Source organism: Kogia breviceps, chromosome 12 (genome assembly GCF_026419965.1).
Source record: "Kogia breviceps isolate mKogBre1 chromosome 12, mKogBre1 haplotype 1, whole genome shotgun sequence".
Taxonomy (NCBI): domain Eukaryota; kingdom Metazoa; phylum Chordata; class Mammalia; order Artiodactyla; family Physeteridae; genus Kogia; species Kogia breviceps.
Genome location: NC_081321.1, coordinates 83,503,444 through 83,516,332, shown reverse-complemented (window position 1 = coordinate 83,516,332; position 12,889 = coordinate 83,503,444). Strand labels below are relative to the sequence as shown.

The window sequence follows — 12,889 nt, the reverse complement described above, 5'->3', positions numbered from 1 at the left end:
ATACTCCAATGAAGATGTTAAAAATAAATAAATAAAGGCGTGACAATTGCCCTTCGACCCACCTCTCCCATAGGTCGCCTGCTCATTTAAATAGTGCGTTCCCTCGGGTGCCACTAGATAAAATTTCCTCTGAGCGCTCCTTGAGGATTCGCCAGAGGCGGCTGGAAGCTCCAAGTTCTCACCTGCCCAGGTGTCCGCGGCGCTCGGGGAGCCACCCTGGCCTGGCACCTGGGGGTGGGGTCACCGAAGTCCCATTTCGGGGGGCTCTGCTGGTCGCGGTGGGCGCAGAGGTTGCTGCCAGAGCGTACCCTCCTTTCCCTTTCGCGAGACGCTGGGTGCCAGCGGGGACCGACACCTGCCAGACGCCTCTAATCCCCTTAGGGCGCCACGCCCGCCGCGCGCGGCTCGGGAATAAGTGAGCGCAGGGCGCGCAGGTGAAGCTCCGGCTCCGGCTGCGAGCCGCGGAGCCGCCAGTTGACGCGCAGGGCCCCCGGCCACCGCGCGGCCATGGTCTCACCGCGGGGCATCGGCACCTTCGTGGTGTGGGACTACGTAGTGTTCGCCGGGATGCTGCTCATCTCGGCCGCCATCGGCATCTACTACGCCTTCGCGGGGGGCGGCCAGCAGACCTCCAGGGACTTCCTGATGGGCGGCCGCAGCATGACCGCCGTGCCCGTGGCGATGTCCCTCACCGCCAGCTTCATGTCCGCTGTCACCGTCCTGGGCACCCCCTCCGAGGTCTACCGTTTTGGGGCCATATTCAGCATCTTTGCCATCACCTACTTCTTTGTGGTGGTCCTCAGCGCGGAGGTCTTCCTCCCGGTATTCTACAAACTGGGAATTACCAGCACCTACGAGGTACAGGGTGCGGGAGGGCCCGGGGAGAGGTGATGGGGTGAGGGGAGTACTCTTCAGGCTCCTGGAGGGACTTTCCTGGGGGCAGACTCACCACCACATCCAAGTCTCTCCCTGTTCATATCCATCACCTCTTCTGCCCGCCCCTTTTGGGGAGAGGTGTCCTGTAAAGGCGGAAAAGTAATCTTGGGACTTAACTTTCATGAGCTCAGGGGAAAAGAGAGGCTCCCAGAGTAAACGGAGTTATTTGGACTAGTGCTCAGTAAGGCCATTTCTGCTTTAACATCTTTGATTCCAAGTCAGGGGGAAAGATTTTTCAACTTATTATCTTGGGGAAGGGTCAGTCTCAGCTCCTCCTCCTTGAGAGGAGTCCCCTTATTCCAGGTCCTCGGTCCCCTCACTTTTTCATGAAGTACGGGTACTCTCCCCTCCTTCCCTCTCCACAAACATGCCTTCCACGGAGAGTCAGGCACCCACATGGTTAAGGTTCTGAATCTCGTGTCTGAGACCAGATTCTATGCTTCCTAGCTGGGTAACCTTGGCTGACTTATTTAACCTTTTGTGCCTCTTTCTTAATCTCAAAATGGGAATAATTATAACCACCTACCTCATCTGGTTGTTGGGGGGGGGATTAAATGAGATGATGCAAGGGCAGCGTTTAGAATAGTGTCTGGCACAGAGTAAGTGCTGAATAAATGTTGACCATAAGTATTGGGGTGATGGTGGTAGAGGTTGTTCCCTTGGGATCACTGGGAAACTTTGGCAGCAGAGTTCTTAAGCATCTCTGCCTTCTCTCTCTGTGGAGAGATGATTAAGGGAGACCATCTTTCCAATTGCACAGGTCCCCTGGTTATAAGTTTTCTCAAATTGTCTGCCGGAAAGGGCTTTGCAAAGATAGTGTGAACGTCTGGTTTAGTTTAAAGAGCTGTTGAATGGGAGTGTCAGGGGAGGATAAAAGTTTAGGGGAGTGGTCGGGCCCAGTTCCATGAGTTCCATGGGCAAACCTGTAGAAGTGTTCTCTCTAATAGACCATTATCCAAGGACCCCGAGCCTCATTCTCAGCAGCCACCTTGTCCTTGAGTTCATGTAGTGTTTGCCCCAACCCAGAGCCACTGGATGGTGGTTTCTTAGTGAGGCTGATTCAACTGGTGCTGGGGATGGGCCCCAACGGCACAACAGGTGTTGGTGACACACTGCCTGGGCTCTAGTGAAGTCATTGCAGGGTGAGGTGCCCCTGGTGCAGCATTGCCTTCTTTGCACTCTGGTCATTGTGTTTGAGAGCGTTTAGTCATCGCCCCAGAAGTGAGCAGGGTAGAGTTTCTTTGTTTTGCTCAAAAGGGACAAACTGATTACCCCAGACAAACTCAGTCTTAGGTCTTTTTTGTTGTTGTTGACCCTTATAATGTTTTGAAAAAAATTTAATTTAGCATTTAATGATGATGAGAAGTCAAATAAAATTCCAGATCCTGACTTCTTCTGAAACTTAAAAGACTAGTGACACTGGACTCACATTCCCTGTGGCAACAGGAACCCCAGTTTACAGCCTTTGCTCTCATTCCCTATTAATTTCGATATTGGGGTCTCTTCATTGTATCCGCATGGTTACCTTCTTATGGTAGAGAAATCTATCTGCATTTAGGTCTTTATCAAAAATGCAAAAGGGAAAATGGAAAGGACTGAAGGGAGTTCTTGCTTTGAGGGAGATGTCAGAGGACATATTTCTTAATGGATATGAGGAATATTTCAACCTGGTAATATATGAACGCCTGGCTGATCCAGTTGGTGTATTTTACCTGATGAGATCTGTAGGCATTTTGAGTCCGTGATCTCTGATCTGTAGTTAACCAACTCCAAAACCCAGAAAGGGTTCGGAGAACCTGGCAAGAGGACTTCAGTCCGCATAGGTGAATGCTCCTCTCATAATCACTGACCTGTGCCTCTTCGGGTCAGCAACATTAACTCAACCAGAAACAGATTTCCCACACATTTGCAGGGGTGGAGGCTAATAAGTTAGCAGGGTTCCAGCTAAAAATGGCAAAAAGCGAACGTTTACTGAATGCTTAATACAGGCTGGGCACTGGGTTGCCTGTTTGACATACATTATCTGACTCAATACTCAAAATAATTCTTATACTGTGAGAGCCCCATTTTGCAGACAGAGATTCCAAGTAAGTTAAGCTACATAAGAGAGCCTGAAGCAAAGTGGACACATGCCTAGAGGCTGTGCAGTGGTGCATACTGGCTGCTTCTGAAGGCCCCGGTGAGTGTTATAACCCTGAGCGGGGCTTAGAATGGTGCAGGCAAAAGGGACGCGGTGCAGGACACAAGGGGTTGTGGACACACTGGGGATGTCCACGCCTAGCGGATGCCAGGCCACTGGGGACAGGGAAGTTAGGTAACATGCTATGTCCCTGGCAGTTGGTCATGGAAAACACTTTCTTGTGGCATATTTTGTTTGTTTTATGCTGAGAGGTGGAATCAACTATACAGAGTAAGAAGTCCAGCATTGAGATAGCCTGGCATTCTTGTGCAAGTATGAAATCTTTCCCTAGTTCCAGATTGTTAGCTACAATTGGCTGTTCAGAAGCAGCATTTGTGATATCTATTTATCACTGCCTTCAAGGTGTAGTCCTGATAGGTGTACAGCAACTTCAAGATTCACAGAGAAGAAATATGCAGGAGCCCAACTGCATTCACCGTTTCTTCAGGATGTTTCTGGATCCAGCAAAATCAATGTGTTTGAACTACGTTGCCCAGACTCTCTCTCTCTCTCTTTTTAAAAAAAATTAAATAGAAATCTTAGTGTCCCTAAGTTATTCAAAGTACTGAGGACTAGGAGAGATCTCAACTGACTATAGGTGTTACTGAACCAACCTTGGGTCCGCTCGGTCCATCCGCAGTAAAGCCAATCTACTGACATCAGGTTGCGGTGGAGGAAAGTGCAGCTTTTATTATTAGTCTGGGGCGGCTAATGATAAAAAAAATCCTGAACTCCCCAGTGGGTTTTAGGGAAGCATTTTTAAAGGCAAGGTGAGGGAGGGGAGTCACAGAGTATGTGACCCCCTTGTGCACAATTCTCTGATAGATTGGTGGTGAGGTAATAGGGCAGTGTCCCAGGGGTTCACATTATCAATCCTCAGGCTCCAGTAGGTCTGGGGCTACACGCTCAAGGTCATCAAGTAATTAACTTCTTCCATTTGATGGAGGTTTTAGCATGTGTAAAACAGCTCAGGAAATGTGCATCAGATACTGTTATCTTGGTACTTCGGGGAGGAACTAAAGATTCTGTGACTGCCATATTGCTGATTTACTGTTTGAATTGTTACTAGTTCTCCTGGCCCATCTGCTCCTTTGTCACTGCATGCTCACACCCTTTCAATCATTAATTCTTGAGCCAGGCTTTTGTGACTCAGGGGAGGCCTGGAAGACTACAGCTCTTCTATAAACAAGAGGCAGGCAGAGGACATGGGGGCAGGGGTCTGTCCCGGAAAGGTATCATAGGGTCCTGATTGGTAACATAGACACCTACTGTTATTCTGTAGTTTTGTCTAGAAATTCTAGAGCTATTCTCTGAGCCTACTCATCAGTGACTTGATCTTTAGGTATTTCTTTAGCAGCCCAGTATCTGAGATGGACAAAGACTGTCCCTGCCATTGGGTAAACAAAGGATGTTGTGGCCACCAAGCCATCAACCACTGCAGCCACCCCCCATGGTGCACCCTGAGAGGACTCCAGGATGGAGAAAAATAGGATACTGGCCCTAGATAGATAAGATGTATATGAAAGGAAGGCTTTCAGTAAGCTCAGACTCTTGCATTTTCCCATACACAGGAAAGCACTAAAATCATTAACTTGAGGTGTCAGTTCTTTGTGATTAGCAGTAATCTTTTGATGTTCAACTACATGTTTTGTTTTGTTTTGTCTCCCACCAAAGACTCCTATATATCCTGGCTCCTCCTTTACCTCTTTGGAACAGTCCCTCAGAGCTGTCTGAGAGGCTGCCATCCTGGGCTGTAGTCCTCAGTAAGGCCTCAGAATAAAACATAATTCTCAATTTTTAGGTTGTGCACTTTTTTCATTCGACCCTGAGATAGTGATAGAATTCTTGGTTCTGTCTTGAGTTAGTATCGTGAGAGGGGGAAAAATATATATATATATATATATATATATTGTTGTTGTTGTTCAGCTTGCTACATTCTTACCTCCATCACATTTTCCTCTTCAGTTTTCTTTAGTCTCCAGCAGTATGGATACACATACCTAGAAAAGGCAAAGACTTCTCTGTCAATCCATGGACATTTATTTTTAATAGAGTTTTACTAAAACAACTCAGAAGAAATAACACAGCTCTGTTCCCATGCTTCAGGACACTTCTTGAGTTTTCTAAAAAGTCTTCCAAAATATACTTGGATGATTTCGACTCATGCAATTCACTGAGATTCAAATTCTCAAGGCCTATGGATTTGGTTACCAGTCTTAACTCTTAAGTGAACAGTTTACAACATTTCCCCATCCGTTTACTTCATTTGATAGTCTCCAAAATCCTGCAAAGTAAGTGGGGAAAGAATGATTATTATGATCCACATTTTCAAAAGGAGGAAGTTGAGATTTAGAGTGTCCCAAGCTCGTGGAGTCAAGAGTAAGGCTGGAACAAGGGCTGGAACTCTTTCCCCAGAGCACTCACTACACTGCATTGTATATTCTTTACTCATCAGTTATTTTAGGAAGTCCTATTATGTGTCAGCGCCACTCTCTCACTCTGGATGAATCTTAGACACATGGGCAGTTTTCTTGTTATTTTGAATAACAGAGTGGTTAGGTGCACAGAGTTTGGCATCAAACGGTCCTAGAGTTGCATTGTGTCTCCAGCAATTATTAGGTTGCAGCCTTGCTATTCTCTCTGTGCCCCAGTGTCCTGGTTTCCAACATGCACTTATGCATAGTAACTGCCTCGTGGATTTGTTGGGAGGACAGGGCATGCAGCAAATACTCTATAAATGGTAGCTGTGATTATGAAGCAAAAATATCTGGTGTCTTCTTCTCTGATATTTACCTAATGTCAGTTTTTCCTTCCTCATTTTTTCTGCTATATGAAAAGACTACTGTCAGCCTTAGAATTACCTCTGTATGTAGTAATAATATTCAAGTTAAAGAATGTCTTGGACCCCAGCTTCCTTCCAGCTCTAAAATCCTAGGATTCTAACTCTGTAATACATTATGATATCTAATATTGGAGATAAGCACACTACTGACATACCTCAGAGATATTACAGGTTCAGTTCCAGACCACCACAATAAAGGGAATATTGCAATAAAGCAAGTTGCATAAATGTTTTGCTTTCCCAGTGCATATAAAAGTTATGTTTTACACTCTGCTGTAGTCTATTAAGTGTACAATAGCTCTATGTTTAAAAAAAATGTACATACCATAATTTAAAAGTACCTTATTGCTAAAAAATGCTAACCATCATCTGAGCCTTCAGCAAGTCGTAATCTTTTTGCAATAGTAACATCAAAAATCACTGATCAGGGCTTCCCTGGTGGCGCAGTGGTTGAGAATCCGCCTGCCGATGCAGGGGACACGGGTTCGTGCCCCGGTCTGGGAAGATCCCACATGCCGCGGAGCGGCTGGGCCCGTGAGCCATGGCCGCTGAGCCTGCGCGTCCGGAGCCTGTGCTCCACAACAGGAGAGGCCACAACAGTGAGGCCCACATAGCACAAAAAAAAAAAAAAAAAAAAAAAAAAAAAAAATCACTGATCAGAGATCACCATAACAAATATAACGATAATGAAAAGTTTGAAATATTGCAAGAATTACCAAAATGTGACACAGAAACATGAAGTGAGCAAATGCTGTTGGGAAAATGGAACCGATAGACTTGCTTCACGCAAGGTTGCCAGAAACCTTCAATTTGTAAAAAATGCAGTACCTGTGAAGAACAAAAAAGCAAAGTGCAATAAAATGAGGTATGCTTGTATATTATAAGATGTCGCAGATGTCACGCTTGGCTCTGAACAGAAACTTACTTAGGCTGATTTAAGTTAAAATTTTTTATTGTAAGGATATGGGAGTAGCTCATAGCATAGGTGGAAAAGCTGAGCAAACAGACTTTGAAAAGGACAGAAGCCTCTTCAGGCCACCTTGTCAGGATCAGTCTGCTTCTGCTCCAATCATTTTATGTCTTTCTATCTTGCCTCTAAGATTCAAATACCCATTGAGAAGAGAAGCTGATTGGCTGAACGTGGGTCACGTGACTATCTTTTGGCCGAGGCTGGGCACTTGATTGACAATTCCACCACAATTGCCTAAAGTGGGAAAGGGTTGATTCCCTAAGGGTATCAAAGGAAATGTATTGGGTAGATACCAAGAGAAAGGGGAGGACAACACTTTGCTCATTCTAAGAATGAAGAATATAATTCCATTGGTATGACATTCTGCAAAAGGCAAAACTCACAGGGATGGAGAACAGGTCAGTGATTGCCAAGGTTTAGGGGTGAGAGGAGGGTTTGACTACAAAGGAGCAAGAAAGGAGAAACTTTTGACGGAGTTTCCTATGGGTGATGGAGCTGTTCTGTGTCAAAAGCCATTAAACTCGGGGCTTCCCTGGTGGCGTGGTGGTTGAGAATCTGCCTGCCAATGCAGGGGACACGGGTTCGAGCCCTGGTCTGGGAGGATCTCACATGCCGTGGACCAACTAGGCTCGTGAGCCACAACTACTGAGCCTGCGCGTCTGGAACCTGTGCTCGGCAACAAAGAGGCCGCGATAGTGAGAGGCCCGTGCACCGCCATGAAGAGTGGTCCCCGCTCTCCGCAACTGGAGAAAGCCCTCGCACAGAAACGAAGACCCAACATAGCCAAAAATAAATAAACAAATTTATTTTTTTAAAAAGACAACCATTGAACAGTACTCTAAAGCAAGGGTCAATTTTTCTCTATGTAATTTAAAATAACAGTGAAATAGGAATTCAGAATACGAATTAGTTATGAAGTTGCTTTAAATTTCTAACTCTTTTACTTCTTTTTTTTTTTTTTTTTTTTTTTTTTTTTTTTTTTTTTTTTTTTTTTTTTTGTGGAGCACAGGCTCCGGACGCACAGGCCTAGCGGCCATGGCTCACGGGCTTAGTTGCTCCGCGGCATGTGGGATCTTCCCGGACCAGGGCACGAACCCGTGTCTCCTGCATCGGCAGGCGGATTCTCAACCACTGCGCCACCAGGGAAGCCCTCTTTTACTTCTTAAGCTGCTGTTTTTTAAAAAGTGACCAGAAGTTTTACATATTAATAACCATTTTTCCTCTTTTGGAAACAGTATTTAGGACTTCGATTTAACAAATATGTTCGTCTCTGTGGAACAATCCTCTTCATTGTTCAAACAGTAAGTAGCCCTCAGTTCATTTATTTTCTCTTTTTTTCACGTACAATGTTTTTAAACAAGGCGTCCGGGTCAAGCTTATTTGGTTAATACATGAAAGATAAAAAGGGGATGTTGAAAATAGGAGGAAACAAAAAAGGAAAAACACTTGTCACTACATAGCATTAATCCTTAAGATCATTAAACAGTGTTTCAGCAAATGCATTACTTCCTGGGAAAACAGAATGATTTAAGTAAACATGGAATATTATATTGATCAAGCAACATTTATGTTACTTTAGAGAAGTATGCTTTTCCCTCTCACACCATCCTCTGTCCCCGCCAAAGTGACAGTAAGGGCATTACTGAGATGACAAAGATATTTGAAGGAACTGTAGTAGCTGATAGGAATTGTAGGAATTGTAATAAAGGGAAAGCAAGTTGTATGTTTCATAGTATTTTGCAACATGTTAAGCAATAAATTTAATAGGAAAAATTAACTGACATAGGAAGACATTAGGAAATAATTTTCTTCGTTTGAAAGCATATTTTAAAAAAGGAATCCGTGCTCTCTTTTAAAAATCGAACTGTAAAACCCAACTGATGTACTCATTGATATAAAACAACAAAATCATGCACTCTGGAGGAGTTTTTAAAGCCAAGTACACAATCCAGTACTTCAAGAATATGCAAGTGTAGATTTACTGCTTGGCACAAATGGAAAGCAAATATTTGCCAAGCAGTCAGTGACAGAGAATGCTTCCCACCCTTCATCCAGGCTGCTGGAGGCTTATCACGATCATTGTCACGTCATTTAGACTTATCTTCTTCCTCTTGGCAGCTAAGTGCTTTAAGAATGAGTTTGATAATGGAGGTCCAGGAAGGAGTTTTCATTCTCATCCGTTTTTATAATTCCATTTCTCCATTCAAAAGCTACCCAAGCATTTGCTACAGCAGGACAGAGTGCCTTTGCAATTATTTAACTCGACTCCATTTTACATCTTTGTAAATTACCTAACTTAAATTGTATCCGTCCTTAACACTTGCAGTATAAAAGGAAAGAGCCCTCTGGGGTCTGGTAGAGATTCTGACACAGAGCTGAGGCTGGTAGCTCGCATTCGACCGCGGAGTTCAGACACTCTTTGGATCATCGTTAGAAGTGCCAACAGAAATGAAAAAGTGGGGACAAATGTTAGGAAGGTGGCCTGTGGTCACATTTTCAAATCTTTAACTTGGACAGAATAATGACTGTGAAAAGCTAGTTCATTCTTGCAAGAAGAGGGGAGTTTTAGAATCTGCTATTTGAAAGACTTACTTCCGTAGATCACTCATGCAATTTAATCATTCAACTACTATATAACATGTTTTTTTCATAATTTTATACAGTAATCATAGAATTAGCTTCTGTGTATTTGAAAGATCAAATGCAATGAAAATGGTATTCTGAGAAAAAAGAACATATTTATCTTACTGTTGTACCCCAGATTAATAAATATTTGTTACGTGTATGAATGAAAAAATAATAAATAATATTAAAAAGGTAGAATAGAATTTTTGTTGGCTTTCAGGAAATTTTAGGGCAAATTTACACTTTTGTTTAATTAGTAGTCATGCAAACTTTAACAAACAAGTTTCCACAATTTTCACTGTTTTCCCAATTACTTATGCAGTGATTAACAACAGCTTGAAAGCATATGAATGAGGAAGCATCCCCTTTTAAATTTGTATTCTTTCTCTCTTTCTAATTGTTCTAGATCTAAGAAAATTAATTTCAAACTTGAATTGATGTATCAGTGACTATCCGCATTAAGCACAACATGAAAAGTCCATATTTTTACACAAAATTGGTCATAAAAGATTTTTGTGACCTATGACCACACCACAAATGGAAAAGGAGAGTCAACTTCACTTAAATAACATTTTTCAAGTTACAAGCAAATTTTATTAAGTATATTGAAACTGTAGTTTTAATTCATAATTAAATTTATAGAAAAATATCAATATTTCATTTTGTAATTCATACCATTTATTTGGTTTTCTTTTTTCCCCTAGATTTTGTATACTGGAATTGTTATTTATGCCCCTGCCCTGGCTTTGAATCAAGGTATGTTTTAGAGCTACCAATATGTCACTCACATTTGGGGGTTCACTTTTAACAGACCGTATTCTATCTCTGGGGAGATGGGGAGGAGGAGGAATGCTTCCAGTAACCTGCATCAGCTTGAGGTGGGCCAGGTGGGTTCAGTGTCTACACTAGCAGCTTCTTTGTGTTCCTGGATCATAGCTTTAAAAGGTCTGTAGACTTCACTGGGTGGTGTTTCTCTGGGATGTGCCAACCAGCCATTCTCCATCCCTTCAGAATGAATGCCCCCTGTAGTCAAAATCATGAAAGACTGCACTTCCTCCCTTTGTGGCTATAACTTGGAGCCCATCTCCAAGAGGCTTCTGTGTTATTCAGCTCAGACTCAGTCCCGTTGTAAAATCTGGCAGGGAGAGAAACTTTTCTTGTCCCTATTTCTAATGTGGTGCAAAATACAAGAAAAAGAGGTCTGTGTGATTTGAAATATCAGATTGCTCCTAGTGACCAAAGGACAGATGACTATAGTATCCCTATAAACAAATGTGTGATCAACAAATTACTATACTCTCTAGATTTGGGCAGATAATAGCTGTGAAACTGAGATTGTTTATTATGGCAAATGTGTGTGTTAGTCATACCTTCAAAAGACTTCAGGGGAACTCTACATTCTCGGAATTCTTATCAATCAGAAGTGAATTTATCTCTAAAACTTCTTTGTAAAATGAACAAGTGGACTCTGTGAGGGGAAGAATGTGGTACAGTTCCTCAAGTTAATATAAAATGGACAGACAACCCCAAAGAAAACAAGAAAAAAAAAGAAAATGGAAAACTCCAGCTAACTCCACATTCTAATTTCTTGATTTCATAATACATAGATAATAAAGCACAACAGTATTGTTACAAAGAAGAACTCCATTATATAATGTACCATTGAATTCTGAATGTCCCAACGTCATGGTTGGATCACTTCATATGTAAAGAGCTGAACTATAAACTTCGTAAGTTACCTATTGGCTTTAAGTGTAGCTAAAGATATTGGCTTTAGAGTTTTTTTTAAAAAAAGTGCAGTTCTGGGAATAAGAAAGCACTGCCTTCAGTGCTTCAAAAACTCTGTTCTTATCAGTTTATTGAGCCACTTCCTAGGAGTAAATTAGGATCCAAGGACTGTATTTTGACCATTTGAGTATCAGTTGTGTATTTTACTGTACCAAGGGAGTAGACACAAGCATAGACAGGGTACTTGGTGCGCAACAGATGCTCCATAGAAACTTGTTTAGCTGAATTGGAACTTAACATTCTCTAGATACAATTTTTTTTAACTTTTTTTGAAATTATGGAAAACCTCCAACATACACTAAAATAGAATAGTGTATTGAACCCTAATAGACCCTTAACTCTACACTAATAACTATCAACTCTTGGTTTAATTCACTTCCTATTTCCCTCACTAGATTATTTTGCTGTAAATCTGAGATATTTTATCATTTCATCTGAATTCCATATGTCTTTTACATACTTTTTAAAATTGAGGTATAATCAACATATAACATTATATTAGTTTCAGGTTTACCATAATGATTCAATATTTGTATATATTACAGCGATCACCACAATAAGTCTAAGTTAACATCCATCATAATACATAGTTACAAAATTCTTTTTCTTGTGATGAGAGCTTTTAAGATTTGCTCTCTTAACAACTTTTAAAATATGCAATACAGTATTATTAACCATGCTGTACATTACATTACCATGACTTGTGGATTCCATGACTGGACGTTTGTACCAGGATGTGTGTTTTTTGTTTTTTTAAAATAAATTTATTTATTTATTTTTGGCTGCATTGGGTCTTCATTCCTGCTCATGGGCTTTCTCTAGTTGTGTTGAGCGGGGGCTACTCTTCATTGTGACGCGCAGGCTTCTCATTGCGGTGGCTTCTCTTGTTGCGGAGCACAGGCTCTAGGCATGTGGGCTTCAGTAATTGTGGCGCGTGGGCTCAGTAGTTGTGGCTCGCAGGCTCTAGAGCGCAGGCTCAGTAGTTGTGGCGCACGGGCTTAGTTGCTCCGCGTCATGTGGGATCTTCCCAGACCAGGGCTCAAATCCGTGTCCCCTCCATTGGCAGGCGGATTCTTAACCACTGCGCCACCAGGGAAGTCCAGGATGTGTTTTTTAAACACAATTGTACCTTTATCATTTCTAAAACATTAACATTAATACCTTACTGTCATCAATATAAGGTCAGAGTTCAGATTTCCCTGATTTTTTTTTAAGTGTTTGTTAGAATCAGGATCCAGATAATTTTATGTAATTGTAATTATTTCATTTGTCTCTTACATTTCTCTTTCTTGTTTTTTAAAATTGAAAACCATATTTTATTGAGATGTATTGTAGCTTATATACAATAAAATGCCCAGAACCTAAGTGCACAGTTGGATGAGTTTTAACAATTTTGTGTACTTATGTGACAACCACCAAACTCAAGATATACAATATTTCTATCATCAAATCCCAGAAAGGTTTTTTTTGATTCTTTCTAATGAATCCCCCCTTCCATTCCAAGCAGCCAGTTTTTATCACCATAAATTAGTTTTTCCTGTTGTTAGAT

The 12,889-nt window shown here is 42.0% G+C and overlaps 1 protein-coding gene across 1 annotated transcript in view; it reads left to right on the top strand.

Moving 5' to 3' along the window:
• Positions 1–507: 507 nt before the first annotated feature.
• The window catches only part of SLC5A8 (solute carrier family 5 member 8), a 63,014-nt gene continuing 50,632 nt past the window's right edge, over positions 508–12,889 (top strand). The window contains exons 1-3 of the mRNA XM_059081955.2: positions 508–858; positions 8,163–8,228; positions 10,257–10,308. Of these exons, the coding sequence (XP_058937938.1) occupies positions 508–858; positions 8,163–8,228; positions 10,257–10,308 (469 nt within the window). The remainder of the gene's footprint in view (positions 859–8,162; positions 8,229–10,256; positions 10,309–12,889) is intronic.